This window comes from Anabrus simplex, chromosome 1 (assembly GCF_040414725.1).
Source record: "Anabrus simplex isolate iqAnaSimp1 chromosome 1, ASM4041472v1, whole genome shotgun sequence".
NCBI classification, from domain to species: domain Eukaryota; kingdom Metazoa; phylum Arthropoda; class Insecta; order Orthoptera; family Tettigoniidae; genus Anabrus; species Anabrus simplex.
In genome coordinates this window covers 1222194300-1222221506 of record NC_090265.1, presented here as the reverse complement: position 1 = coordinate 1222221506, position 27207 = coordinate 1222194300, and the positions used below count along the sequence as shown (strand labels likewise).

General features: G+C 38.8%; 1 protein-coding gene across 1 annotated transcript in view; it reads left to right on the top strand.

The window, feature by feature from the left end:
• The first annotated feature begins 3623 nt into the window (after positions 1 to 3623).
• LOC137497018 (DNA-directed RNA polymerase II subunit RPB1-like) overlaps positions 3624 to 27207 on the top strand; it is a 28461-nt gene continuing 4877 nt past the window's right edge. Inside the window, exon 1 of the mRNA XM_068225448.1 lies at positions 3624 to 3740. Within this exon, the coding sequence (XP_068081549.1) occupies positions 3719 to 3740 (22 nt within the window). The 5' untranslated portion in view covers positions 3624 to 3718. The remainder of the gene's footprint in view (positions 3741 to 27207) is intronic.

Below are 27207 nucleotides of genomic sequence, written 5' to 3'. Positions count from 1 at the left end.
AGATGAAGAAGATGGAGTAGAATCATGTAGCGGGGACTGTGAGGATTTAACCCGCCTTCCAGCACAAAGGTAATGTGAGCATACTATAATCATGTAACAATTTACTTGAGGGCTATGAACAATCAGTGGTTAAATTTAGGGTAGCGATTTATGTAGGCTTAATAATTATAAATTTTACGTACCGGATGGAATATTATATTCTTCGATGTTATTTGTAGTTAGGGTTAGATGTGAGACCGGGACGTGAACCTAGGATTTCTGTAGATATTTTATGTCCAGTTCAAGTTATGATTTTTTAACTATAATATGGTGTTTTAGTGATATTTTTTGACTTTGTGGACGTTGCCGAGTTGTTTTTGGATTTTTTTAAAAATAACTGTAGTTATAGCGCAGCCAATTTTTTTTATCCACTTGGCACTATCATTTTTTTAATGATCGTTTTCATTGGACATCTTACATGTTATTTGCGGTATTGTGTTCATTTCATATAATACATTTTTATACTTTTTTTGGTGTACGTGGTTTCACATTTCCGATAGCTGGGTATTTGACAGGCAAATCTTGTGGTAACAGTCAATAAAGAAGGATAGGGAAACCATTGCAGGTCAAATCTGATAATCCATGGCATGTGCATGTGAAAATAAGGTGGAATTAATGAGCAATGAAATGGTAATACCCCTGATGATAACAATTGAAAAATGGAGAATATGAAGCTTGAGGACCATGTGGTATAATGGTGTCGTAATATGTGTATGCGTACGACACAATGTATTATTTATGATTGGCCCGTATTCAAATGAGCGAGGCTGCATTGGCAAAGAAATGCCACTTTGTGAATAATGAGATGAATGTGAATTGAGAGGTAAACAATTTAACTAGGATAGTTAAATCTTCGACGATATATGTGACATGGGAAGGTGGAAGGCATACATATTTATAATTTTTCCAGGGATGAATATATCACTCGGAAATATGCAAATCAAAGACCGAGTTGAAACATGGAACGGACTGACCAAGCAATGTGTGAAATTTTTGAAAAGCAATGATAATCATAATTGACATGTAATGTTCCTAGTTAGAATCCTTGAAAGTTGTGAGAGGTCATGCCCAGACATTTACGCCTGATATCACGAGATTGTTACTTTAAATATGTTTGATTACAATTTTCTGCATCTGGATCTGTGCATTTTTTTATTTAAATTCTGTTAGGCAGTGATCACGTCCACTTTATTGTGATTTTCCTTATACGGTTTCTTTTGCTTTGCGCGGATATTTTATTTTTGAGCACGGTGTTTTAATATTTCTTCTGTAGTAACTGAAGGTACGTGAAAGATTGTTCATGATTTGATTGATGTAAATAAGATAGGAGTAGTTAGGGTATTTTTGAATTTATTTATTTTCTGTTGGAGCATTGTGGTTACTCCATTGTCACGTACATTTTGTAAATAATTTCACTGTGTTAGGTTAGCATGACCACAGATCGTTCATAGCCAATATCAAAGTAAACATTTATGCTCTAGGACATCGTAAATCACAAAACCTTTGAACCCCACTACAAAAGTTAAATTAGGTAAATGGTTCGACCCTTGCTAAATAGCTGTTTCGTAAGTGCCGTAAAATACGTAGACAAGATGGAATCTGCCTCCATCGATGGTGATGCCATATAATTTGAATAATTCTCTGTGCAAATACAGACAGCGGCAAGGTAAAATAAATTAATTTGTAAAAGGGTCGAATTCATTTAATAAGGTAAATCTGAGGCACTTGGCCAAATTTGTTCTATTTCATTTGTAAAAGGATCCAGGCTATCACAGCTGGTAATGTGTAAATTATTTAAATGAGTAACTATTCGTCATCAAGGATTGATTTGATAACTTTTCTTGGTTCAGCCAATGTTTGTTAAGTTTGTGGCTAAGAAATAGAATGGTGGTGAAATACCATGTTCATGGATTTTCTTTTATTAACCAGGGCTTTTGTACACAATTATGTTTTACAGTTGGGCAGTTATCAACTAAATTGAACTTAGTGTCATCAAGTCTAGGACATCCACATTATGGAATCATTTAATTAATTAATTATTTTAATGTTATGCAAGTCCAGTCACTTGAGATATGTTTTAAATGCAGTTCATTGTGCTTTATTCAAATGCAGTATATTTATGGATCTGTAGTCTGTTGTGGTTATGTCACGTACATAAGAGACACCAGGTCGATGGTGATGTGTATTATTAAAATTTGTTGACCTTCAGTCGATTTCATTTAGGCAGATGTTTTAATGTTTTGTTGAGGAGATTTTGAATTGTAATATTTTTCCAGTAACCTTCTTTATTTAATCCAATTTAACTTCAGTTTATTTTACACACTTTCCGACTTTGTTCAATAAACTATTTTATTTATTTATTTAAATTTAATTCAGTCTTTGGGTACCGTCATTTTCAGTTTAGTTTACCCCATCTTTCATTTCCTCACCCCCCGATCGACGTGTGGCCCATGAACCCGTGGGATACGAAGGACGCACCACCCTTGAGGAAGAAGAGTCTACATGAAGCGGTAGGTATTTTAAAATGTCATTATTTACAGGAGCAGCCGGCGCACATTTCAAGAGAGAAGACCACCGCATTTGGGTGCCTTTGCAAGGGCACAATATCATTACTCAATTGCTGTCAATTTCATATTGTCATAGCCAAGAATAGGACTGAGACAGACGGGCAAATAAATGAAAAGTAGACTATCAAATTTATTCTAGCCCACACCATACTGTTTCCAACATTTTGAAAATAACTCCACCGAGCTCGATAGCTTAAGTCGCTTAAGTGCGGCCAGTATCCAGTATTCGGGAGATAGTAGGTTCGAACCCCACTGTCGGCAGCCCTGAAAATGGTTTTCCGTGGTTTCCCATTTTCACACCAGGCAAATGCTGGGGCTGTACCTTAAGTAAGGCCATGGCCGCTTCCTTCCCACTCCTAGCCCTTTCCCGTCCCATCGTCGCCATAAGACCTATCTGTGTCGGTGCGACGTAAAGCAACTAGCAAAAAAAAACTCCCGAGTTCTTAGAAAAAAAATGAATGCTCCTTCATCTTACAGTAAAATGTGTAATTACAACATTAAGTTTAGAAGACCAGAACCAAATACGACAGAAATATGACATATTGAAAAACGCAGAATATGTCTGGTCACCCTGTGAAATGAAATGAAATGTCGTATGGCTTTTAGTGCCGGGATATCCCAGGACGGGTTCGGCTCGCCAGGTGCAGGTCTTTCTATTTGACACCCGTAGGTGACCTGCGCGTCGTGATGAGGATGAAATGATGATGAAGACAACACATACACCCAGCCCCCGTGCCGTAGGAATTAACCAATTAAGGTGAAAATCCCTGACCCGGACGGGAATCGAACCCGGGACCCTCTGAACTGAAGGCCAGTACGCTGACCGTTCAGCCAACGCGTCGGACTGGTCACCCTGTGAGTGCCCTAATGTTTGAAGTTAGTAGAGCAAATATTATTTCTCTAAAATACATCACATGATACACAGTGTCTAACAGTAGTAGTTAGGACTTCGTAGGAGCGCCATCTTGAGCAATCCAGCTTTATCTTTTAATTCTGATTATATCAGTTAAGCTCTGATAAAGACTTCTCTATAAAACCACTGACTTGTAATCCCTGTTAGCGGTAGTTTGTTATCAGTTATTATAAAAGTGCAGCCAAATAAAAAGCCTCTCATGGGAGGACATATCATGGAAGGTATGTAGCCTACCGGTAGCCTGTATTTTAGAGTAACTAAATGAAATATATATACTCTTAGAGATATCAAATTAAATCCAGTTACTATAATATAAGTAACTCGTAGGCTCAGATCCATTTCTGGTGAGGCATAGTAATTACAGTGCACTTTTCATACATTTGCCTGTCTGTCTACGTCTCGTTCTTGGCTTTGACAATGTGAAATTTACTGAGGTATGAGCTATTGAGTAATGCTAACGAGCGAATTGGCTACGCGCTTTTGGGCACGTAGCTCTAAGCTTGCATTCGGGAGATGGTGGGTTCGAATCCAACCGTCGCCAGCCCTGAAGATGGTTTCCAATTTACACACCGCGCAAATGCTGCGACTGTATCTTAATTACGGCCACGGACGCTTCCTTTCCATTCTAGCTCTTGTCTATCCCACCGACGTCAAAAGACTTTCCTGAGTCGGTGCGACCCAAAAACTCTAGGAAAGAAACAGTAGGCCTGATGTTGTATCTTATGCAGCCAATCCCTAATGTAAATATTATGAAAATTTCACTCATGGGATCGGTTGGTGCATGCATTTCAGTAGATTTGGCAGACTGATATGTAAAACCAACTTCAGTCTGTGAGGAAAGCAGCGGGAAACTACCTCACTCCTCATTCCCCTTGTACACCGCTTCCACGACGCCTATGCTATGATAGATGATGACTGGCTGTTGAGAATCCCACTACCCTTTGGGCTGAAGACTCAGCATCCAAATAATTCCCAGAAAAAGAAATAGGCTATCAGATTTTTTAAATAAAGGACACCACGTTCCTTATTGTATACGACTGTTGTATTGTGATCGTAGCTATGTATTTTTCTGTCGTTTTTACTTATGAAAGGCTTACTAATTAATAATAATAATAATAATAATAATAATAATAATAATAATAATAATAATAATAATAATAATAATAATAATAATAATATTAATTAATAATATTATTATTATTATTATTATTATTATTATTATTATTATTATTATTATTATTATTATTATTATTTCATGTAGCTATTGCTAGACTGGTGCGGCCCTTGTAAGACCGACCTTCCAGTGTGGGAGGAGGGCGGATCTGCGTGTTATTGTGATGGAAAGAAGAACACACAAGACCCAAGCCAAGATAATTAACCATTCAGGATTAAAATCGCCGCAATAATAATAATAATAATAATAATAATAATAATAATAATAATAATAATAATAATAATATTTACGGGGAAGTGTGGGAAATCTTTCATGAGACACTTGTGAGGGTCAGCACTCCACAAGCGTGTGAGATTCCTACTCACTAAAACCCACACACCCTTTTCCCACGACGTATATCTCCGCCTCGGTACCGCTCTCGCATTACTTCAGGGCGGTGTTGTGCTCAGGGTTCTTCTTCCTTTATTTCTCCTTACTGCCGTTCATGAGCATTCATATCCCTCTTTTTCTGACGCAGGATGCCTTCTACATATACTGCTACCTGATCCCAAGATTCTTGGTTTGGGCCGATGACCTTCGATGTTAGGCCCCTTTAAACAACAAGCATTATCATCACAAGATTCTTGGTTTCGTAGCATCACCTGCACAATAGTTTCTGGCGTCAACTCTCCTTGCTCAGTATCTAAACATCTTCTCTGAGTTGACCAATGATAGCATACGAAAAATGCGTGAAATACATCGTCTACATCATTGCAATAAATACACGCCGAATCGCTCGCTCTACCTACTCTACGTAGAAATTTCCGGAAGTATCCGTGACCAGTCAATAGTTGCGTAATGTAAAAGTTAACCTCAGATCAAAAATTAGACGTATGGCTTTTCAGGCGTTTGCTCTATTAACCAGCCATACGTCTAATTTTTTATCTGATTTTTGATATGCTCTATTGGTGGAAAAATATCTAATTCCTTCCATGGGAACTTAGAATTTCCATTCAAAGTTAACCTCGCCATGAGCTCGGGCAACCCAATCAGCTAGGCGTGGTATCAGTCGCTTAATTTAGTCCATTTTCCTCGAGGATCTTCTTCCCATCTTTGCTGCCACCGCTCCATTCGTTGCCTATAAGCTAGCTCCTTAGCACGCTTCTTTTCGAGCTCTCCTTGAGTTCGCCAGACTTCGGGTACGTCCGAAATGCGCCGACTGTCTGACTCCGAGCGGCAGGTGGGATGTGGCCATTATGAAAGCTGGTTGTCAGCGCAGACAGAGCTGCCACAAAAGAAAAGATATGAGATACAACTCATCAGTGTAGCATGAAACTAACAAGAGAACATGCTGCAGCTCTATTGCTGCTAAGTGACAATGTTAAAACCAAGTTAAAACGAATGAGAAGTGATATACATCCAATTAATGAATTAAGAACTATTTACGGGGAGCACAAACAACTTTTTCCACAGTTACTTGCCGACGAAAACAGATTTTTCGAATATTTCAGAATGAGTTCGGATACGTTTTATTTTATTTTGTTAAAAATTTAACATAGGCGATGTTCCTGTTGGAAAGATCTTTAATTCGCTTATCCCATATCGGAGCATTAAGTTGAACTTTTGAAATCAAATCCTCGATATGCATGTCAAACACCCTCAACACGAAAATCAACAGCCTGCGCGGCAGGTTGTCGGAAACCAGAATGAATTAATCATTCCGGTCAGTGTTGCCAACTGTACATCCTAAAATATCGCTAAATTCGTTAATGAAAGTCTCTAAAAATAGCCAAATTTTTGTCAAAGTCGCTAACTTAAAATTACCAGTAAACATGAATAAAATGGACATACCTATGCAGAAAAAAATATTCCATCTTCATTGTCTTCCATTTCCTCCTCAGCAAACGATGTAGCCTGTGAAGTGGAAGGTTGCTGAGTTGTTGATGGAGCAGGTAATAGTTCAGCCGTTGTTGAATAAGCATTTTTAGTTCCCATCTTCCTGACGACCTTGTCTGGAATTTCGTTGGAATGGCAAGTTTTTCCCAGGCACATAAGCGCATTCCTGATGTGCAAGATGGATGCTGCTGTTTCGACTTTCATTCTGTTTCTCAATTTAGATTTCACAATACCAAGTTTACTAAAGAGCCTTTCTACTTCAGCATTTGAATGCGGGAGAGCCAAAATTTTCATAGCAAAAGTAGTTAGTTCCCTGAAGGGATTTTGTCTTGCCGAATCACTATACTGTAACACCTCTACCCAGAAATCTGTGGTATTTGAAACTTGACTCCATTTTATTGCGTTTAAATTACGCCACTGATTCTCAACGTGATCTATATCTGAGATACTACAACCCATATCTTTCGCTAACTCAAATATTGGGTTTTTGACAACATTCAGAGAGTTTTTAATAGAAACGAGAGCCATTTTTCTTAGGTTTTGAAAACTGTTCGGTAGCCTATTTTTTAGTTCTGTAATTAGCTTTTTCGTGAAGTTAATACCGCGGCCCCTAACCACTTCTACCTTTTCTACTGATAGAGTTTCCGCCAGTTTTTCGAACTCGTCACCCAGATAGGGTTTGGGGTCCACGTAGCTATCAATCACATTTGATGGAGAAAACAGATCAAGTCGAGCAGTTGGGTTTAGGATTTTCCTTCCTAAAAACTGTATACGATTCGTGAGATCATCAAGTAAATGAGTGGGGTCTGCATTTTCAGATTCAAATACTTTAATTGCTTTTTGGACCTCATGCAGAATACTTTTTAGGTAAGTCATGAACAATCTGTTTGATAAATCAGAGTACATTTGGAATAACATCTGTGAAGTATAACTCTTTTCTTGTGTCCTTACTATATCGAAGTGTAATTTGAGCTCATCCCACTGTTCAACAATTCGCCGAACAGCAGGTTCAATGGATAACAATCTTGTTTCACAAACTTTTAGAAATTTTAGAGGCACTTTACTATTTATTGCATTGTAAATTTGCTTTTAAATGCCCTGTCTCTTGCTGGAATGAGCAAACCAAAGGTAACTTTCACGGACAATGAAGTCAGCATTACGCGGCAAAGTGTCTTCCGTAGCATGAGAAACAGCTAGCTGTATGGAATGACACACGCACCTAATCATTTTGAAATGAGGAATATTAAACTCTTTCTTCATAAGTTCATATACCCCATTGTTCAGCCCAGTGTTCACGGAAGCGTTGTCTACACCTATACCTAACAAATTAGCAGGCTTCAGTTGCTGTACGAATATTCCTATTGCATTAACAATAGCTGGTGCTGTGCCATTTAGTAAGTCTAGCAAACCTAAAAATACTATCCTTTTCATACTGGCGCTGAAGTAATGAATTATGACACCCAACAACTTGGTAACGGATATATCTGTCACCTCGTCTATTATTAAACTGTAACCCTGATCGCAAATATCAGAAACTATGTCCTCAACAAAATATGGTGCTAGTACATGTTTTATTAATTCAGTACATTTTGTTCTGTGTAAACGGAGATCTACTGATTTAGAACTATCGCCAAAATTTTTAACACACTGTTCTGACAAGTGATCTACAGTCAACAATGAGCACTGCTCTGCAATAAACAATGCCAAACTTCCTTCAGTCCTAGCAGTACTTATGTTTACTTTTGTAAACGGTATTTTTTTCTGCAGAGGTGAGGTAAACGGCCCTGATCGCATTTTATATTTCTGAGTTTTAGAATGTTTCTTTAAATCATTATATTTAGCATACAGTTCTGTTTTACAGTATATGCAGTAGGCTTTGGACTTACCAGAATCTACCGTTATAACCATTTAAACTGATGTTCCCAGTCTTTACGGTAGTTTTGCTGATACTTTGGCTTTCCCATGCTGTTCAGCAAAAAATAAAAACACAGTTCACAAACAAGAAAATACGAAAATGAATATTTGAAATCGCACGTGTAAATTTGCGTAAATACACCTAACAAACCATGAATGACTTCAAGAAAAAACACAAATCACAACAGAACTTACTATTACACTGATAGCTGCGAAGAGACCGATTCATTTTCTTAGTGCGCGCCTGAATCACCTCCGTCCGCTGTGTAATTTTACGCGTAACTAAGAGGCCAAAAAAAAAAAAAAAAAAAAAAAAAAAAATTCGAATGACTGACTAATCTACTGCGTTAATACTCCATTAACGCTGTCTGTGCAACTCCCAGCGCCTACACATGATGCCATCCAGCAGATAAGAAGAGGAATTGCCGAAGGATGTCATAATGTGATTACAAGATCACATGAAATGATATACAAGGAAGTCCAGATTGAAAAATAACCAGTCATAAACATTCACGTACTGAACTGCAGTTTATTCCGTTAAATTGATAATAATTTTATTAAACTATGAAATTCACCAGTTTTCCCTCTAAAGTGCTTGAATAATCCCCAGAAAAGTCGCTAATCGGAAAAATAAAATTTTGTCGCTAACAAGGTTCCCGAATTCCCTAGATTTAGCGACTTGTCACTGAAGTTGGCAACAATGATTCCGGTAAACATGTGAGTCAGAGAACCAGTGCGCAGGCTTTCTGCGCGCAGGTGCATTATGGCCAGTCCCGCTTAGCAACAAAGTATATACTCATGCCGACTCGGCGCCGACTGTCTGACTCAGAAAACCAGCGTGCATCTTGGACGTTGATGATGCTTGTTGTTTTAAGGGGCCTAACATCGAAGGTCATCGGCCCTTCCTGTCTCTCTAAGGCAAGTAAATCAATCGGTGCTACAGCTGCTACCGTAAAGACCGCAGGTTCGGATATTGTGCGATATGCGCTTGTAATACGCAGCAGCAGCAGCAGCAGCAGCAGCAGCAGCAGCAGCAGCAACAACAACAACAACAACAACAACAACAACAACAACAACAACAACAACAACAACAACAACAACAACAACAACAACAATAATAATAATAATAATAATAATAATAATAATAATAATAATAATAATAATGGGTATTTCTGTTGAGGCAATGGCCTCACTCAGCCTACACCAAAAATGTGTATCAGGTTAATTCCAAATTCCTGGCAGCAAAGGCGCCCAAACTTATAGATAGTGGAAACCTTTACTTTCTACCCCTCCATTACCTTCATGGGCTGTATGAAAAGGGCTTAGATTGATACAGAAGGATGTTGACACGGAGATGGGCAAATTAGGTCACACAGGAAAATAAACTGAATCAAGTTAGCGAGAGACCAATTTGGAAAAAAATAGAAGGAAATTGATTTGGAAACAATTTAGTAAACGTAATCAAATTACTTGTAACAAATACTTTTTAGAAATTTTTACTTATAATAATTATAATTGTAACCATTACGGTACATTATGGTATTTATATACAGTTTAGGGAAATATAGAAGGGTATGTAGTGGTACTTTAAGGCAGAAGCAGGTTCCAGGAATCATTAATGAACAAGGGGAGTGTATATGTGAGGACTTACAGAAGGAACAAGAATTCAGTCAGCAGTACATAAAGATACAATACTGGTAGTTGGGTATAAGGAAAATATCCAGGTAGAGGAGGTTACAAAGACTGGCAAAATACTAAAATTTACCTATGATTATGAAGTTATTTATAAAACAATACAAAAGTTGAAGAGTAGAAAAGCAGCTGAGGGTGATAAGATTTCTGAGGATTCACTAAAGGATAACATCCTGTTCCACTAAATTTGTTTGTTGGATGATAAGGGATTCTGTTTTTCAAAACATCATATCCATCATTAACAGTTTCAATAGAATGTACAACACATTCATTCCCAGTAAAATATACAATATAGCAAATGTTGGTCTGGTATTTTGTGAAAAAATTTTCAAGTCCCCAACATTTGGTTCTGTACTAAGTCTTTTGTAACTGTTTTGCCGCAGGCAAACAAGTCTAACAGATGGTTTCTTGTTAATATAAGATTGACCTATCCAATGCTTTTGATAGGGCAAATCATGGGTGTCTACTGATGAAAATGAGGGCTACTGGACTAGACAAAAGAGTGGTTGAATGGGTGGGTGGCTAAATTTCTAGAAAATATAACTCACGTAATTAGAGTTGGTCAAGCAGTGCCTGATCCGCTGATGACTAAGAGGGGGATCCCACAGGGAAGTATTATTGGACCTCTATGTTGTCTTACTTGAAAAAAGGCTAAGGAAAATAATAGAACCACAACTACAGGAAGAACAATATGGATTCAGCGAATACCGATCAACTACCGATCTCATATTTGCACTTAGAATACGGTTAGAAAAGCATTGGGAGAAGGGCAAAGACTTAACACTAGTGTTTTTGGATCTCGAAAAAGCATTTGATAATGTTCCAAGGAAGACTATATGGGAATGCTTAAGAAAGAAAAATGTACCCAAAGGGCTTATCCAGAAAGTTGCTTTACGAAGACTGCTGCAGTTGCGTACAGATAGGAAACGGTAATTCTGATTGGTTCCAAACCACTAAAGGAGTGCAACAAGGCAGTACCCTTTCACCCTTACTTTTCATCACTGTCATGGATGAAGTCATGGAAGAAATTAAGCAGAAGAACAATATGGACATCAATGCATTTGCATTTGCAGATGATGTTGTAATTTGGGGAAATACAGAGAAGGAAGTCCAAGAGATGCTGAACACCTGGAATGAACATTTGAAAGCACACGGATTAACAATAAATAAATCGAAAACTGTTACTACCGTATGTCTGACAACAGGCAGAAGAAGAAAGGAAAAGTAATGCTGGAAGGTACACAGCTGGAAACAGTAGACCAATATAAATATCTTGGATGCATCATTTCAAGTGATAACAGAATACAGCATGAGATTAACAACCGCATTCAAAAATCAGCTCAGTTTTACCATCAAGTTCGGAACCTCCTCTGGAACAAACAAGTTCCCTTAAGATCAAAGCAGATTCTATTCCAATCATACTTCACCCCCATAATAATACATGGCCTAGAAACCTGCACAACAACCCAACAAGTGGATAGCAAACTACAAGCCGCAGAAATGAAGTTCCTACAGACTATGGTACAGAAGACAAAAAGGGACGGGGCAAGGAATGAAAGAATAAGGGAGGAAGCTGGTGTGTACCCATCCCTGAATAAAAAAGTGACAAGGGCCCGTTTGAAATGGTTTGGCCATGTCAAACGAATGAACGATAGAAGGACAGCAAAACAATGGCTACACACAGTCGTGGCCAGAAAACGACCGGTAGGAAGACCTAGGAAGAGATGGCTGGACCAAGTGAAAGAGGACATAGGAACAAGAGGAGTCAGCTGGGATGTCTTCTTGAGAGAAGAGTGGTACATGGACAGACAGAAGTGGAGAGAGCTCGTAAACCACACCCGGGCAACTGGAGTGGAAAACTGATGATGATGATATGTTGTCTTACGTATACAAATCACACATTTCCAGGGGAAAAAGAAAAACATGCAACATCCTCAAGGAAAAAGTCATTTTATTCACAAGCGATGTGACAGGTAGTTCATCATTGCAGGAGTATATGATAACAAATTCAGACCAAATGAAATACACATGTCACAGTAAAGGTTGCCCAAACAGTCACACCAATACACAGTGTACATCCCCCCCCCCCCTCTGGCGGCAATGCAGGCATGCAAATGATCATACTGTAAAGATGCTGAATGGCATCCTGTGCAAACAATGTTGAACCACTGGGGGGATGGGCTCATTAAGCCTCCTCTAGACAAAGCTGAGATTCAGTCAGAGTTCCTAACACTAATGCACTTTCCAGTTCTTCCTACATTGTTGAAGCTAGTGGCAATTGCTTTTTTTCTTTGTAACACTGTCTGCAATATATACTGCCAATATTTTCAACAAGTCCCTATCCTCAATATATAAACTATCTTCAAGATTGTGCTGCTTAGTAAAGTGCTCTATTAATGAGTCAACTATACAATTAAAATCTTTATACTCTGGATCAGAAATTTATAGTTTCAAATGATTCTGTAGTGGCATTAGTAACAAAACTGTCTACTTGGTTGAGGACATTTACAGTTACAGTAATGTTTTACATTCTTTTCTGTTTCAGTTTCAAGTTTTAATTATGTCATAAGCACTTCTGTTCAGTAACAGAGATTTATTCTCTAGATGACTGTTGTAAACAGGGGGTGATCATGAAACTGCCCTAAGCCACTGAACATAGAAAAATATGACTCTAAAATATTCTGATTACATTTCGATGCTAGGGGATATTGATATCCTTCAGATTTTAGGTTTCAAAAAAATCTTTGCAAACTATGGATGGAACTCATACTGCCTATTTGGATAGGTAGTAAGTAAGTCTTTCTCATAACTATTAATTGTCGATGAAAGTAGGTCAAACATTTTATTCAGGACTAGCTAATGTACCCGTGCTTCGCTATGGAATTCTCAGAAAGACTGTCTTTGTGGTTTTCCCAACTGAAGACAACACAGGTCATTACAATAACGTCTGAAGGAATGTAGCAATTAAAAGCAATGTTATCATATAAAATACTCGATATAGAGTATAACAGCCTGCCTGAATACTGGCGGGAATTAGCTGAGAGTTAGATCTCTCCCTTCTTTAGCATGCCATTCCTCTGGTTCATAAATTTTCTGATACTACTGGTACGTAACACATTGGTTCATCATAGCATTCCACCTATTCAATGCCTGCTCTGAGGCACTGATTGGAATGAGCAGTCTGCACATTTAACGGAATAATGGCAGAGTAGTGTTCATGGCTGTCTGCAGCCTGGTTATTCCAGCACCGGAACTTTGGACTGTTAGATCGGCAGCATAGTACTGTTCGTTAAAAGTGAGAAAATGTGTGGTATTTTATTTGATCAAGTATTTCACATGATAGCATTGCTTTTAATTGCGACATTGCTACTGGCGTCATTGTAATGACCTATGTTGATTTCAGTTGGGAAAATCACTCCTTCTGAGGATGTAAAAAGGCAGGTGGAGAGTGTCTGTCGTTATAAGAAAAACTCCCCAACTTGATTTGTGACTGATAGTAGGCAAGAGGGCCTACCATTACAATGAAAATTCTCTAACCCAGTCTTCACATAAGAAAAGACATTTGGTGACTTCCCCATCGTGTTTCTAGGGTAAGGTTAAGTGCTATGTAATTTAATACAATCTTACTAACAACATTTACACTACCTAACCTAGAATTCTGTATACAGTGTAGAATTCTGTAGCGAAGCACGGGTACATCAGCTAGTACATTCATATAATACGTACTAGACATTTGTATCAAATCAATTACCCATGTGTAGAGTTTGCAGAAATTTCATAGGAATAACACTTTTTAATAAAATAGGATACACATTTCAAAATCTATCATTAAAAGCTTTTAGGAAGGGCTTTGCTAGTAGTTTTTGGTCAATCCATCGTTTTTCATTAATGAGTGCTTGGAAGCTGACTGTGCGTGTGTCCAACCCTTGTCCAGTTTCTCTATGGGGTCGGGTATGAAGTGAATCTTCGTAGTGAGTTTTTAGGGCTGAATGCTCTTCCTGATGTCAGTCTCATCAGAGGAGTTAATGAGATGAAATGAATGTCGTGAAATTTGATAGTAGGAAGGGAGAGGGTGAAACCTGTTGCCAGCACATAGCCTACTCCTGTTGAATAGAACCAATGGGTCTGCTCAAAGTTTAATGTCCACATCCGACAGATGAATCACTATCAACAGCACCATATGCTCTCATTCCACATGAACACTGCAGAGAGGCTTAGAACTGAATCCAGGTTTTTGGCATGTGTTCTAGTTATTAGAAATTTTATACCACCACCTCTCTTACCCTGCCAGCCAACATTCTGAATATGAAAATCTTCGTGACCAACACGACCACAGCATCAGACTATAGATTGATGCATTAACAATCATGGCCACCAGGTGGGCTAAGCTGACTAGCTTGGCCTGATTAATATAGTTCACTGAATCACATTTCAACATATAAGACATATTTTTGTAAACTGATCATTTCTTATGTAATTTTTAAGTCAAAAATCATTGTTACTGTGGACGAAAGTTATTGCATGTAATTGCATAATGCAAGATGACAACATGTGCAGAAGTGACACTACAGTAAGTGTTATGCGCAGTATTGTATTTTTGGTGATAAAAAGAGTGCAGTGCATACTCCAAACGTGATATAATCGATTCAGATAACCCTCCCAGAAACCAGAAAAACATTCTATTTGAATAGCTATTGGTGAGTAAAAATTGTACTCTTAACTGTTCATCGTGGTTTGATGCTTAAAATCTGGGGCTGGCAGCAATAGGTTGGCCACAGCGAAGGGATGGGAGCGGTGTTGTCAGACTGCCTGTAGCTAATCAGCCACTATGGTGTTTGGCACTGGCACTAAGTGAGGACATCTAACTGAACCTGGGCCATCAACAGTGCACAATTTTCAGAAATAGTGGTAGGAGGAACCAATTATTTGTCCACTGTAAAAAAATAACTGCTCGCTGAGTGGCAATAGAAACTGCACAAAACTCTCAACATCTGACTTCAGAAAAATAAATAACAGTTTCCAGACATGGTCATATTGGCAGTGTGAAATGTTGCTGTTATCATGCTCATTCTTTACAGTTACCAGCGACTCTGTGAATAATTCTAAATGTAAATATGTGATGATGATGATTGTTTAAAAGGGGCCTACCATCTAGGTCATCAGCCCCTGATGGTACGAAATGGAATGAATGACACGATAATTAAAATTTTAAAATGTATCCACTGACTAGAATTTAAAGCAAATGATAATGAAAAAATGATGAAATTAAAATAATCAGTGGATCTAATTCACAATGCTTTTTTTTCTGATAAAATGATAGAAAATAGAGATTACAATGGAATAAGGCATTACCTTGAAGTACAGTGAAATATATCATTCCAGTTAAATATGTAAATCTAACACTTCTCGTCTTCAATGCGCACAGTATTATGCGACCTGGATGGCTACAAAATATCCATGCATTGCTTGAAAGCCATGACTCAACCATCACATGTGTCAACGAGATGTGGTTGTCCAGTAAAATTAATGGTTCGGAAGTGTTTCCTGACATGCTGATACTGTTCCGTAAAAACCGGTACCACAGCTCTGCAGGGGGAGTTCTAATTGCTGCCAAGCCAGAATGTCACCCAACTCGAGTTCATCACCTGGAGACAACAGCCAAAGCACTGTGGATAGAAGTGACATGCAACAAATACAATTTCCTTACTGGATCAATATATTGCACCCCTAAATCAGAGATGAATTAATCACCTCTCTTGAGCATGTGCAACATGTACAACAAAATTACAATGCCATTTCATTGTCGGTGATTTCAACCTAGAAATTAGGTGGTCCAGAAATCTTGCCCCTGTTCTAAATAACCAACTCAGCAATAGATTCCTTAAGTAAAACACTTTCAAGATTAAAATTATTGTGTCCACCTTTTCAATACAAATATATTTTTTTAGTGATTAAAATCTACATGAATTAGAAACACCAGTTAGGGACATGTTTCGCCCTAGTTATGGGCATCTTCAGCCTAATACTAAATCTTAAGGTCAAGAATTAAAACTATAAACATCGGAACTTAGTAAACTTAATACTAAATACAATGGTCTTATGCTTTTTACATAGTTTACAATATGTACAGTATGTACAATATGTACATTAACTTTGCCAGAATTTACGAACAATGAATTAATTTACTTTATAATGATTAGACATCCAAATTGTAGACTGGATTGATCACAGCGTGAGTTGGGGTTTCTCAAATTGTATTGACTAGAGGTTTATCACAGTGTGAGATGGGGTTTCTTCAATTGTTATGGTCGCCTGAGTCGTAAGAATTATTACAAAACTGGAACCTTGGATAAAGTCGTTCATGTTAGGGTATGAATCAGTTTGAATATTCCTTTAGAAAGAAGCATGTAAAATAGATTCCTTTCCGCTTTTTGTGATTTATTCCTCCATCAATTAGTATTCAAAGCCAGGCGTATTACACAAACAACACGCTCAACCCTTGATCTTTTCCTAAGTAACATACCACAATCCATCCAATTCCATATTATTATTAGTGGACTTTGTGACCATCAGGCAATTCTTGCAACACTGACCCATATAGAACCATCTCCCAAACTCCATACCAGAACAACTTATAATTTTTCCAGAACAAACTGGAATGATCTATCCATTTTACTATCAAACTGCTTCCCTCTTCTCACCTCAGAATTCACCAGCAGTATAGACATAAACAAGATATGGTAAGACTGGAAGAATATTTTCTTCCAATGTGCACACAAAACCACATCAAATATAAATGTAAATCTGACAAGCAAACGGAAATGCCCATGGATCACCAAGGAGATAGTATGAGAGATTCGAAGGAGGAGCCACCTGTTCAAAAAATGGAAAAGGAAACCCAACCAACTGTGAGTGGGAGAAGTACAGGCTGGCTAGGAACAAGGCTAAACAATCTGTCCAGAGACTTCTACAATTCTTATATGCACAGCCTCAACCATCAACTCCAAGGAACCGTGGGCTTTTCTCAGGAATAAAGTTTGCAACAGAGCTCCATCCAAATTTAAACATAATGGTACAGCAGTCTCCACACCACAAGAAATTGCAGACACCTTCAGCAGTAAATTTAAAAATAACTTCTCCCCCAACTAAGGAAGAGAAGATGTTCTATTCAAGGACAACTACGTCCCTCTACCCTCAAACCAACCTGTACTTCTCAAAAAGTGAAGTCAAGGAGAGCCTTCTGAAAACAAAACTACATGCTACAACCTGGCCAGATAGAGTGCCAGCAAGAATTCTGAAGAACTATGCAGCTGTCTTGGCGCCTTCTCTTTGTGCGCTCTTCAACCATTCCATGAATACTGGAACTGTGCCTGTGGAATGGAAAGAAGCCAACATAATCTCAGTTTTCAAAGATGAAGATGAGATGATTACTGCCCAGCTTCGATTATATCAGGGGTGTATAAATCTATGGAATGTCTAGTTGTTAAATGTATGATGGATTTTCTCAAAGAGAGAAATCTGTTGAACTCAAACCATCATGGCTTCCTTTCTGGAAAAAACTTACACAACACTTTTAACAAAAGTCATTGATGACTGGCAGTTCTCTTTGGAGCATATGGATGTCACACAAAAGATTACGAGATCCTGGATTGGAGCAAAGCTTTTGACCAGGTGTCACATTGGAGATTTCCGTTAAAATTTAACAAATGTGACATTCAGGGTAAACTGTTGGCATGGCTGAGGTCATTTTTGGTGGGTCAAAAGCAATGTGTTATGTGTGATGGAACCAAATCAGACCAAACCACAATTACTTCTGGAGTAATTCAGGGTAGTGTGATAGGACCCCTCCAGTACACGATTTATGCTCTCAAGTTTCTGGATTGTGCAAGTTCGACTATGGGACAGTATGCTGACGACACAGTAATTTACAGAACCATGAAAATTAATGATGATCTGGTACAATTCCAGTTGGATCTGGATAGTATAGCTCTGTGATGTGATGTAAATAAAATATGTATAAATGTTAAGAACTTAGACAACCACTCCAAAATCGGCCCACTCTATGTGGAATCCAACTACTGCCTTCCAACTCCATCAAACTGCTCGGTATTCACATTACATAACCTAAAATGAAATAAGCATGTGGAGGAAGTGAGGTGTAAGTCATATAGAGCACTAGGTTTTGTCCATCGATATCTCTCTGAATGAAGAAAGCACTACAAATGACATACATTTCTCTCGTGTGACCCATACTACTCTGTGGACTTCTTTCCTTATACCCAACGACAACAGAAAATATGAGAAAAATGTAAGGTGTCCAGCGCCGAGCAGAACGTATAATAAACAAACACATCCCTTTAAACACAGCCAGGTCATTGCCACCAGTGGGTCGAAACCAATGGTTAGACAACCACTCCAGAAATCCCTGAGACAACACACGTCTCTCCCCTTTCCACCTCCTGCAGCTTAATTATCGCTCAGTTAAGAGCGCACAACCACAACCACCTCATATTTAAATTGATTTTACACACAGTCTGCTTGGCTATGGAGCCTTCTATCATCTGAAGGAAAACTCTTCCTCACTTCCTCCACGCAGTAAAGAAAATGTATATGTAAACAGAAAACCAGATGTGATGTATGTAACTTGTATAAATTAGTATTTCAAGCATGATGTGTACAAGTACAATTGAATATGGGTGAATGTGTTTGCATGCACATATGGGAATGGTTATGAATGAATATGAGCTCGGAACAGTGTGTATGCAGGGGTATGAGTGAGGGTACGAACGACTGGTTCGTTTTACTCTTAATATGTATAGCATAAATCAAGATAATTATTATTCTAAGACTACAGTGTTTGGAGTGTAAATATGTAAATTTAAAATTGTCTATACATCTGTGTATATTAAGTACACTTTACATAAACATACATGTAGGGACAGAGGCACTTCCTTGTATGTGAGGCTTGCCCTTTCTCCATCTACCACCCCTAAATAATAATAATAATAATAATAATAATAATAATAATAATAATAATAATAATAATAATAATAATAATTGTTACCGAGTTTTGTGGATGTGCAGAGGTGAAAGAAGGTGCGGGGGTGAACAGGTCTCAAAATACGAAATTAAAGTTAAGATAAAATTTAACAAGGTTATATTTTCTTTGCAAAATCAAGAAATAACAAGAATGGCAGATACAGAGTAGCAAAGCAAAAAAACGAGAATGTACAATTACAGTGTTACAGGATTTGGGCTCCGAGAGCCAGACACATAATTCTTGAGCAATGAGCCCAACTTTACTTATATACAAGGTTCAACAAAGGGGCAGAAAACCCCAATCATGCCTAGGAGCACTTGCTCCCCTTTACACGGTAAAGCCTCCTCGAGGCATACAGCAACCAAATTTCAAGAAAGAGCAACTCGCTCTCAAAATTCAAGCCTATCAAAGGCCACACCAAACTCTACTTTCAAGCTGTCCTCCAAGGACATAGACACAGCAGTAAAAATACCCAACCTACTGAGGCCTATTCAGTGAAGAAACAGAAATATTACATGGCCTCCACAATACTAACTTGAGGGGAGGCGAAACTGCACTCCAAATACGCCTTATTAAAACCTACTTGGCACTAGGCCTCAAATGCAAGGGCTAATCCCATACTAAAGAGGTGACTTATAGAAGGAGACAATTTACATTACGTTAAGGAAGAAACGGTTGAGAAAATAAGTTCACCTCAATGCAACATGAGTGGGAGCTCGAGAGGGTTAAGCACTCTCTGTCCCAATATGTAGTTTAACAAGACAGAATTTAAATCAAGCGTCTTTTACATTTTAGAGGAAGGTTACATGGTCAAAGGCTTCGGACCTGCCCCGAGAGTTAAACTGCTGAGCTAGCAAGAAAAGAAGTTATTAAAAGGCCATTACCTGGTGGTTGAACTGCTGCCCGAAGAAAGAGGCGCTTCCCGCCCCCTGCTACGTACTTTACACAAAGATAGATGTTACTGAAGTGACGCGGAGACCCGAAAATCAGCAGTTTATATACCCTCGGGGAAAGTTCGAGGCGTTTCAGGAATGAGAACCCCCGCCCCCAATCATTTTATTGGCTAACAACGAAAACCCCTACACTAGATGAAGAAGAAACACATTATTGGTGGAAAATTTATTACAGAAATTCCTTATTGGTCAAATTCAAAACTGGCAGAAAGAAAGGGTTAATATTGCCAACTTAAACAATGACTGAAAGAAATTTAACTAAGAACAAACTTATGAACACAAAATTTCTCCAAAAACATAGTTCTTTCACTTCGCACTAGGGTGCACAATTGTAGTTCTTCAGTAGTGTCCTCTAGAAGAGAATGTTCACACTTCTTACTACAGGCAAAACAAAAATACATCGAAAACGACCCAGTTCAGAAACTTCAAAATTTACAAGTAGGGACATCTTCTGAGAAACTTGAGAATTAACACTGTAGATAAAGTTCAGACTTCCTCCAGTAGAGGAGTTTCAATTGGCGCAAAGTTTGAATTAGCGGCGTGGAGGTGTACCACCCGGTACAATAATAATAATAATAATAATAATAATAATAATAATAATAATAATCACCATCATCATCATCATCATCATGTGATGGACTCAATACACTACTTCAGCGCACAGGACTCAATCCAACTCAACAAAAACAAGGCAATTTGGCAATTTACCAGCCCTATACTTCACAGCCAGAATACAAGATAAAACAAGTCTCTGTTCCCTAATACATCCACACTTTATTAATGTTATTTGTATATTACTGTTGTCTAGATACATCAATTTTGTAGTGGAGTTACTTCTCAACAAAGCTATAGGTTGCAACAACAACAACAACAACAACTTGATCCTTTGGATTACAAATTATTGTCAGTACTTGAGAAAAGTCATCCTAACATTGACAGCCTAAAAGAGCCTGAAAGACTGCTGTAGTTAATTTTCCCATTAACATCATATATGACAATTGATTTATGGCCAAGAAGGTGTAAGTTCTGAGTTCTAGAAAATGGTGGGGCTTTTGAATACAATACCTAAAATTCTAAGAATAGATATATGGCTTTTCATACCTAAAAACTTTATATTTCTTTTTACAATCTGTGCTCCATATATTGTTATAATAATATGTCATGGTATTTAAGGCAAGACTAAGTAGCCTATTTACTGGAGTGCTGCTCCTACTTCTTGGAAATTATCACAACATCTGTTCTAGAGAACACCATTGAGGAAAAGCTTACCAAAAAATAAGAAATACATCATCAGTATTGAGGACAACAATGCAGAATAGGGGACTACAGTCTTATCCCAGTTTTGGACTTCGTTAGGCATAGAAAAACAGGTGTTTATAAACATAGCGTTAGCTGCCATATGCGGTTCTTCACTTGTAATTTTGAGAAATCATTTATATGGTCAATAATATCATGTGTTGCATACTATTTGTTAACTTGCTTCTTAGCTCCTTGCTTTATTTTATGTTGAAGATTTGTTCTTATTCCCATACTCTTATTTTATTAGATAGTAACTTTATAACCTATTAAGCAGTGATGATGTACGGTAGATGTTAAGATGTTGATGAGGAAGCTGTGCTTATATGCTTATCATGACAAAGAAATTGCCTAACTGGCAATATAGAGGATAAAACACCATTGTCCTCCTTTGATAAAGACAACCTAATACGAAGGTAATCCCAAAAATAAGATCTCCTATTTTTTTTATAAATACATAGACCTATTTATTTCTAGAATGGTTTACATCATTTTACAGCATGAACATTTAGCTATTTTTCTACATAATCACCATTTCGGTCGATGCATTTTTGTAGACGCTGTGACAGTTTTTGTATGCCCTTGTCATACCAGCTCGCCACCATGCTGTTCAGGAAGTTGTGAGTGGCGCTTCGGGAAATCTCAGGAACCAAAGTGCAGAGATCATCCAGGGTATTCTGCCGACCTTCAAGCATGATCTGCTCAATCTTCACGACTGTCTCGATGGAAAATGACAGTCTCCCGCTCCTTTGTTCGTTCATCCTGAATTTCAGTCCGACCGGCTGCAAATTCTCTACACCATTTACGAACATTTTGTACATCCATGTACATCCGTCAATTGGCGATGGATTTCAATCAGTTCAGTACCTTTTGCGTTCAAAAACTGAATAACTGCGGGCACTTTGCACTTGGCGGTAACATCCAATGGGATCTCCATTCTCAATGGCTGGCAAGCCAAGACTGAGTGAATCAGCACAGCGTGCGCATGTTTATATGCGAGAGCGGGAAACACTCTTCACAATATTGTGACCAACAGCCACACGAACAGAGTTCTGTATTTATAAAAAAATAGGGACCTTATTTTCGGGATTACCCTCATACTAAAGGATGGGGCCTCAAAACATTAGTTCCTAATTAGCGTCGTCCTCTAAGATGTTTTGCTAACATGTTTTTCCTTCATTTCCGCCTAGATATACCTGCTCTCTTCACAAAGCTGCAGGTTGTTCTTATTGGGTCTTCTTGGATTTTTTCTCTCTCTTCACCTGGTAGTCCCAGAGTAGAGAATCCAATTCTACCCAGCGCCTCGCATTCGAAAAATATGTGTTCAGCTGATACCTCTGCTTCATTGCATTTCCTACATACTGTATGTTGTCTCTTATTGCTCCAATTCTATGTAGGTGTTTTTTCAGATGGCAGTGTCCTGTCAACAGTCCTACTACCCATCTTATATTTTCTCTGCTGAGTTTCAACAGTTCTTTAGTATGCTTGTTGTTTGATCCTTTTATCAGTTCCTTTGCAACCCTGCATCCTGGAGTATTTTTCCAGTTTTCCATTTGTTTCTTTTGTACCCATTTTCCTATGTAGTATCGGGCTTGTCCATAGAAAATCCTGCATACAGGTTCTGGGCCTACAAAATGTGTTTCTACCCCTTTCCTGCATGCCCTGGTATCCATATTATTTTGACTATGTTGTACTTTGAGAGCTTCGGAAGAAGTGAGTGGCAATACCAGACAATTCTGGATATTATCCGGACTGCCTCTAGTGACTTAATGGCCACTTGGCTGTCTGTAAAAATGAAAATGTTCTTATTCCTATAGTTCATTTTCAGATTTTCTTCAAGACGTTGTGATAGCTATCATTTCAGCTTGAAAGACTGTAGTGTGTCTGCCCAGGCTCATCTGGATTGATCTCTCAGGTCTTCCTCTGTTGATCCCTCTTCCTGTGCCATCCACAGTCTTTGAGCCATCAGTCCACCACACTATATCTTCTTTTTCAGTATTCCATTTGTTGATATCCCAGTCTTCTTTTTTTTTTTTTTTTTTTTTTTTTTTAATATCTGGGTCTTAAACAGTTTTTCAAAGTTGTACTTTGGTATCATATGATCAGAAGGCATGTGTAGAACTTCCTCTGTTATTACTCTGTTAATTTTACAGTGTCCTAGATTGGGTCATTGTGCACTCCAGCACTCTGATTGTGCCAATCTATATGAACTCATTCTAGCCTGTCCTTTTATGAAATTGCATAGTGATGAGAGGTCTAGTAAAGTATTCAAGGCTTCTGTCTGCGTAGTTCTCCTAGCCCCAGTTATGGCTATGCATGTCATTCTCTGTAGGCTATCCATCTACTGCTGACTTTTCCTTGACTTACTTTCTGCCACCAGATGATTGCAACATAGGCTATCAACGGTCTAATGATCATTGTGTATATCCACATTACCATTGATGGTCTTAGGTCCCATGTCTTCCCAATGGCTCTTTTACATGCATAGAGCAAGTTCTTGGTCTGGGTTATGTTGCTTTCTATATGTGGATTCCAGGTTAGATTTTCATCTAACACTACATCTAGGTGCAGTGCCTGTTCTTCCATATATATATCTTGCCCATAGAGCTTCAGTGATCTCTTTCCCTCTAATTTTCTTCTTCTTGTAAAAGGGATCAGAGTTATCTTGTTCGGGTTGACTGATAGTTGTTCTTACCGACACAAGTTCTCCACAAGGTTGAGTGATCTTTGCATGAGGTCCTGGATAACACTCATCACCTTACCCCGTACCACAATCACTAGGTCATCTGCGTATCCTTGTGTACAGAAAACACGTTCGTTGAGCATAGCTATGATTTTGTTCACCACGAGGTTCCACAGCAGAGGCAAAAGAATTCCTCCCTGCGCACAGCCTTGGTGGCCCTAAATGTCAGCGTTTCTTCAAACAGGGTTGCTTTTATCTTCCTTCCGTCTAACATGGATTTAATCCATTTGATGACGGTTATACTCATCTTGCTCTTTTCCAATGCTTTGATCATAGAGTCATAGGTTGTATTGCTGAAGGGTCCTTCTAGATCTAGAAATGCTGCCAGTGCAATTTCTTTATATTCTAGGCTTTCCTCTAGTTTACAAACCAACTGGTGGAGTGCTGCTTCAGTGGATCTGCCAGGTCTATATGCAAACTGATTTTCATATAATGTTCAGTTCAGTTGCACTGTTCTTCTGATATATTTATCCAGAATTTTCTCCATTGCTTTCAGCATGAAGGAGGTTAAACATAATGGTCTGTATGCTTTGGCTTGGGCATAGTTTGCCCTTCCAGGTTTAGGTATGAATACTGCTTTAGCTTCAGACCATGATTTTGGCAAGTACCCTAAAGCTAGACTAGTTCTGAAGAGGTCCGTCAGGGCATTGATGAGTATCTCCCGTCCTTCCTCCAGGAGTATCAGCAGTATCTCATCTGGCCCCAGAGCCTTTGTAGGGTGAAACGTGTTGATTGCCCATTTTACATGGTTGTGTTTTATTATTCTGTTGGCACAGTTCCAGTCTGCTCTTCGAGCTCCGGTCTCTGTTCCAACCGTTTCTTCTTCTGTCATCTCCTCAGCCTCAGGAAAATGACACGCCATTAGCATTTCCAGAGTGTCCTTCCCCGCCTGAGTACACGACCCATCTGGTTTCTCCAGTGTCCCCACCTGATTTATATGGGTTGCTTTAAGAACCTCCTGGAGTTTCAGTGTGTGATTTTACTTTCTCACAGAACAGTCTCCAAGATTTTCTTTTTGCTTTCCGTATCTCTAGGTTATACTCAGTGAGTTTCCTATGATATATGTTCTACATACCATTTCTAGATGATATTCTATACAACATCCTAACCTCTTTTTTCATTTTGGCTAGTTTGTTGTTCCACCACCTTACTTTTTTGGTGTTTTTCTTTTCTTTGAGAGGACAGTTGTCATGGAATGAGTCTATAATGGCCTCTTCTAATAGTTCCACTGCCTCATCCAATTCTTTCTGTCCTCTCACGTTAGTTGGAATTGTTCGAACAGCCTTCCCTAGAACTTCTCTGTATCTATCTCAGTTCTTTTTGGGTCTCTGTACATCTCAATCCCACATAGTCTCGCATCTATTGAATGTGCTGGTGGTCTGCCAATGATGGTTCCTCCAGCACCTTCCAGTCTTTAATAAACCAGGCGAGTTGGCCGTGCGCGTAGAGGCGCGCGGCTGTGAGCTTGCATCCGGGAGATAGTAGGTTCGAATCCCACTATCGGCAGCCCTGAAAATGGTTTTCCGTGGTTTCCCATTTTCACACCAGGCAAATGCTGGAGCTGTACCTTAATTAAGGCCACGGCCGCTTCCTTCCAACTCCTAGGCCTTTCCTATCCCATTGTCGCCATAAGACCTATCTGTGTCGGTGCAACGTAAAGCCCCTAGCAAAAAAAAAAAAGTCTTTAATAAAGTTTGCAACATGCATAGTGCTTAGTGTAATGTCTATTACCTCCCTTTGATTTTTATTTATAAATGTAGGCTTGTTTCCTAGGTTTAGTATCATCAACTCAGTTCCAATAATAAACTCTAGTAAAGACTCACTTCTTGCATTGCATTTCCTGCTGCCCCATGCCGTGTGGTGTGAATTTGCATCTGCTCCAAGGGTTAGGTGTTCACCTTTCCTCTTTACGTTGCAAATTAGGTTCTCAACTTCTTCTGATGGGGACAGATTAGTTGAGTCATATGCAAGGTGTGCAGAGCGTATGGTTATTTCTCTGGGACCTTCCCTATTTCCAAGTTTTATCTTGGCCGCCACTAAGACCTTCGAACAATGTTCCTGCAACAGAAGGTATTTTAGTTTTCTGCTCACAAATAAACATGTTCTAGGCATATTCGATGTAGTATCATACATTAGCTTACCTCCAGATTCTGCCAGTCCTGCTACTCTGCCCTTAACTACCCATGGCTCTTGTATGAGAGCCAGATCGATAGCCTCGAACTTGGACTTCCTGACGAAATTGGCCACAGCTGATTTTTTATGTTGTAGGTTGGCCTGTAGAACGTTCAGTACCATCCTTGCCAATGCTAGATTTTGTTTTTCCCTTAATTACTTGAAATTTGATCTGCCCAAGTCGAAGCTTGTCCTTAAGGCCTCTCTTCTTGAGCTCTTCAAAATCTATTTCATTAAGGGCCAAAACAATTGTCCTTCCTGTGTCATCAGTAGTTGTTCCATTCAGCACTCTCCATTCTTTCATCAGAAGTTTGGTGTCATGCTTATGTATCCTGACAAGCACATCATCAACCTTCATCTTGTCAAATGGAGGAGGAAACTTGGTGATGACCTTTGTAGTATTCAGCACCTTCTTAACTTCTGCCACCTCCAAATTCTCCCCTTTCCAAGGGTTGCAATAGGCCACTGTCTGTTCCATCCAGCTTTTAATTTCTGGATTTGCACAGATCAGTACCATTGCTCCACTTTCCAGCCTTGGAGACTCAAGGAAACCTGGAAGGCATCCGTTCGACAGCAGTTTCATTTGCACTATCAGAGCTAGAGTTAGTCTTTCCAAAAAGGACATGACCGTTTCTTCTTTCTGTTTCTTGGTGAGCAGTTTTGTAGCCGAAATTGATTGCTTACTATCCCCCGACCTTGCCCTTTTAGACATTGTCGGAGAGATAGCCTCTCCCTGATCCCTGTTCCTTGGCTTCTTCTCCATCCAAGTTCCAGCCGCTATTTTGGCTTCCTTCCTCACTCTCTTCCTTTCCTTGTAATATGCACTGTT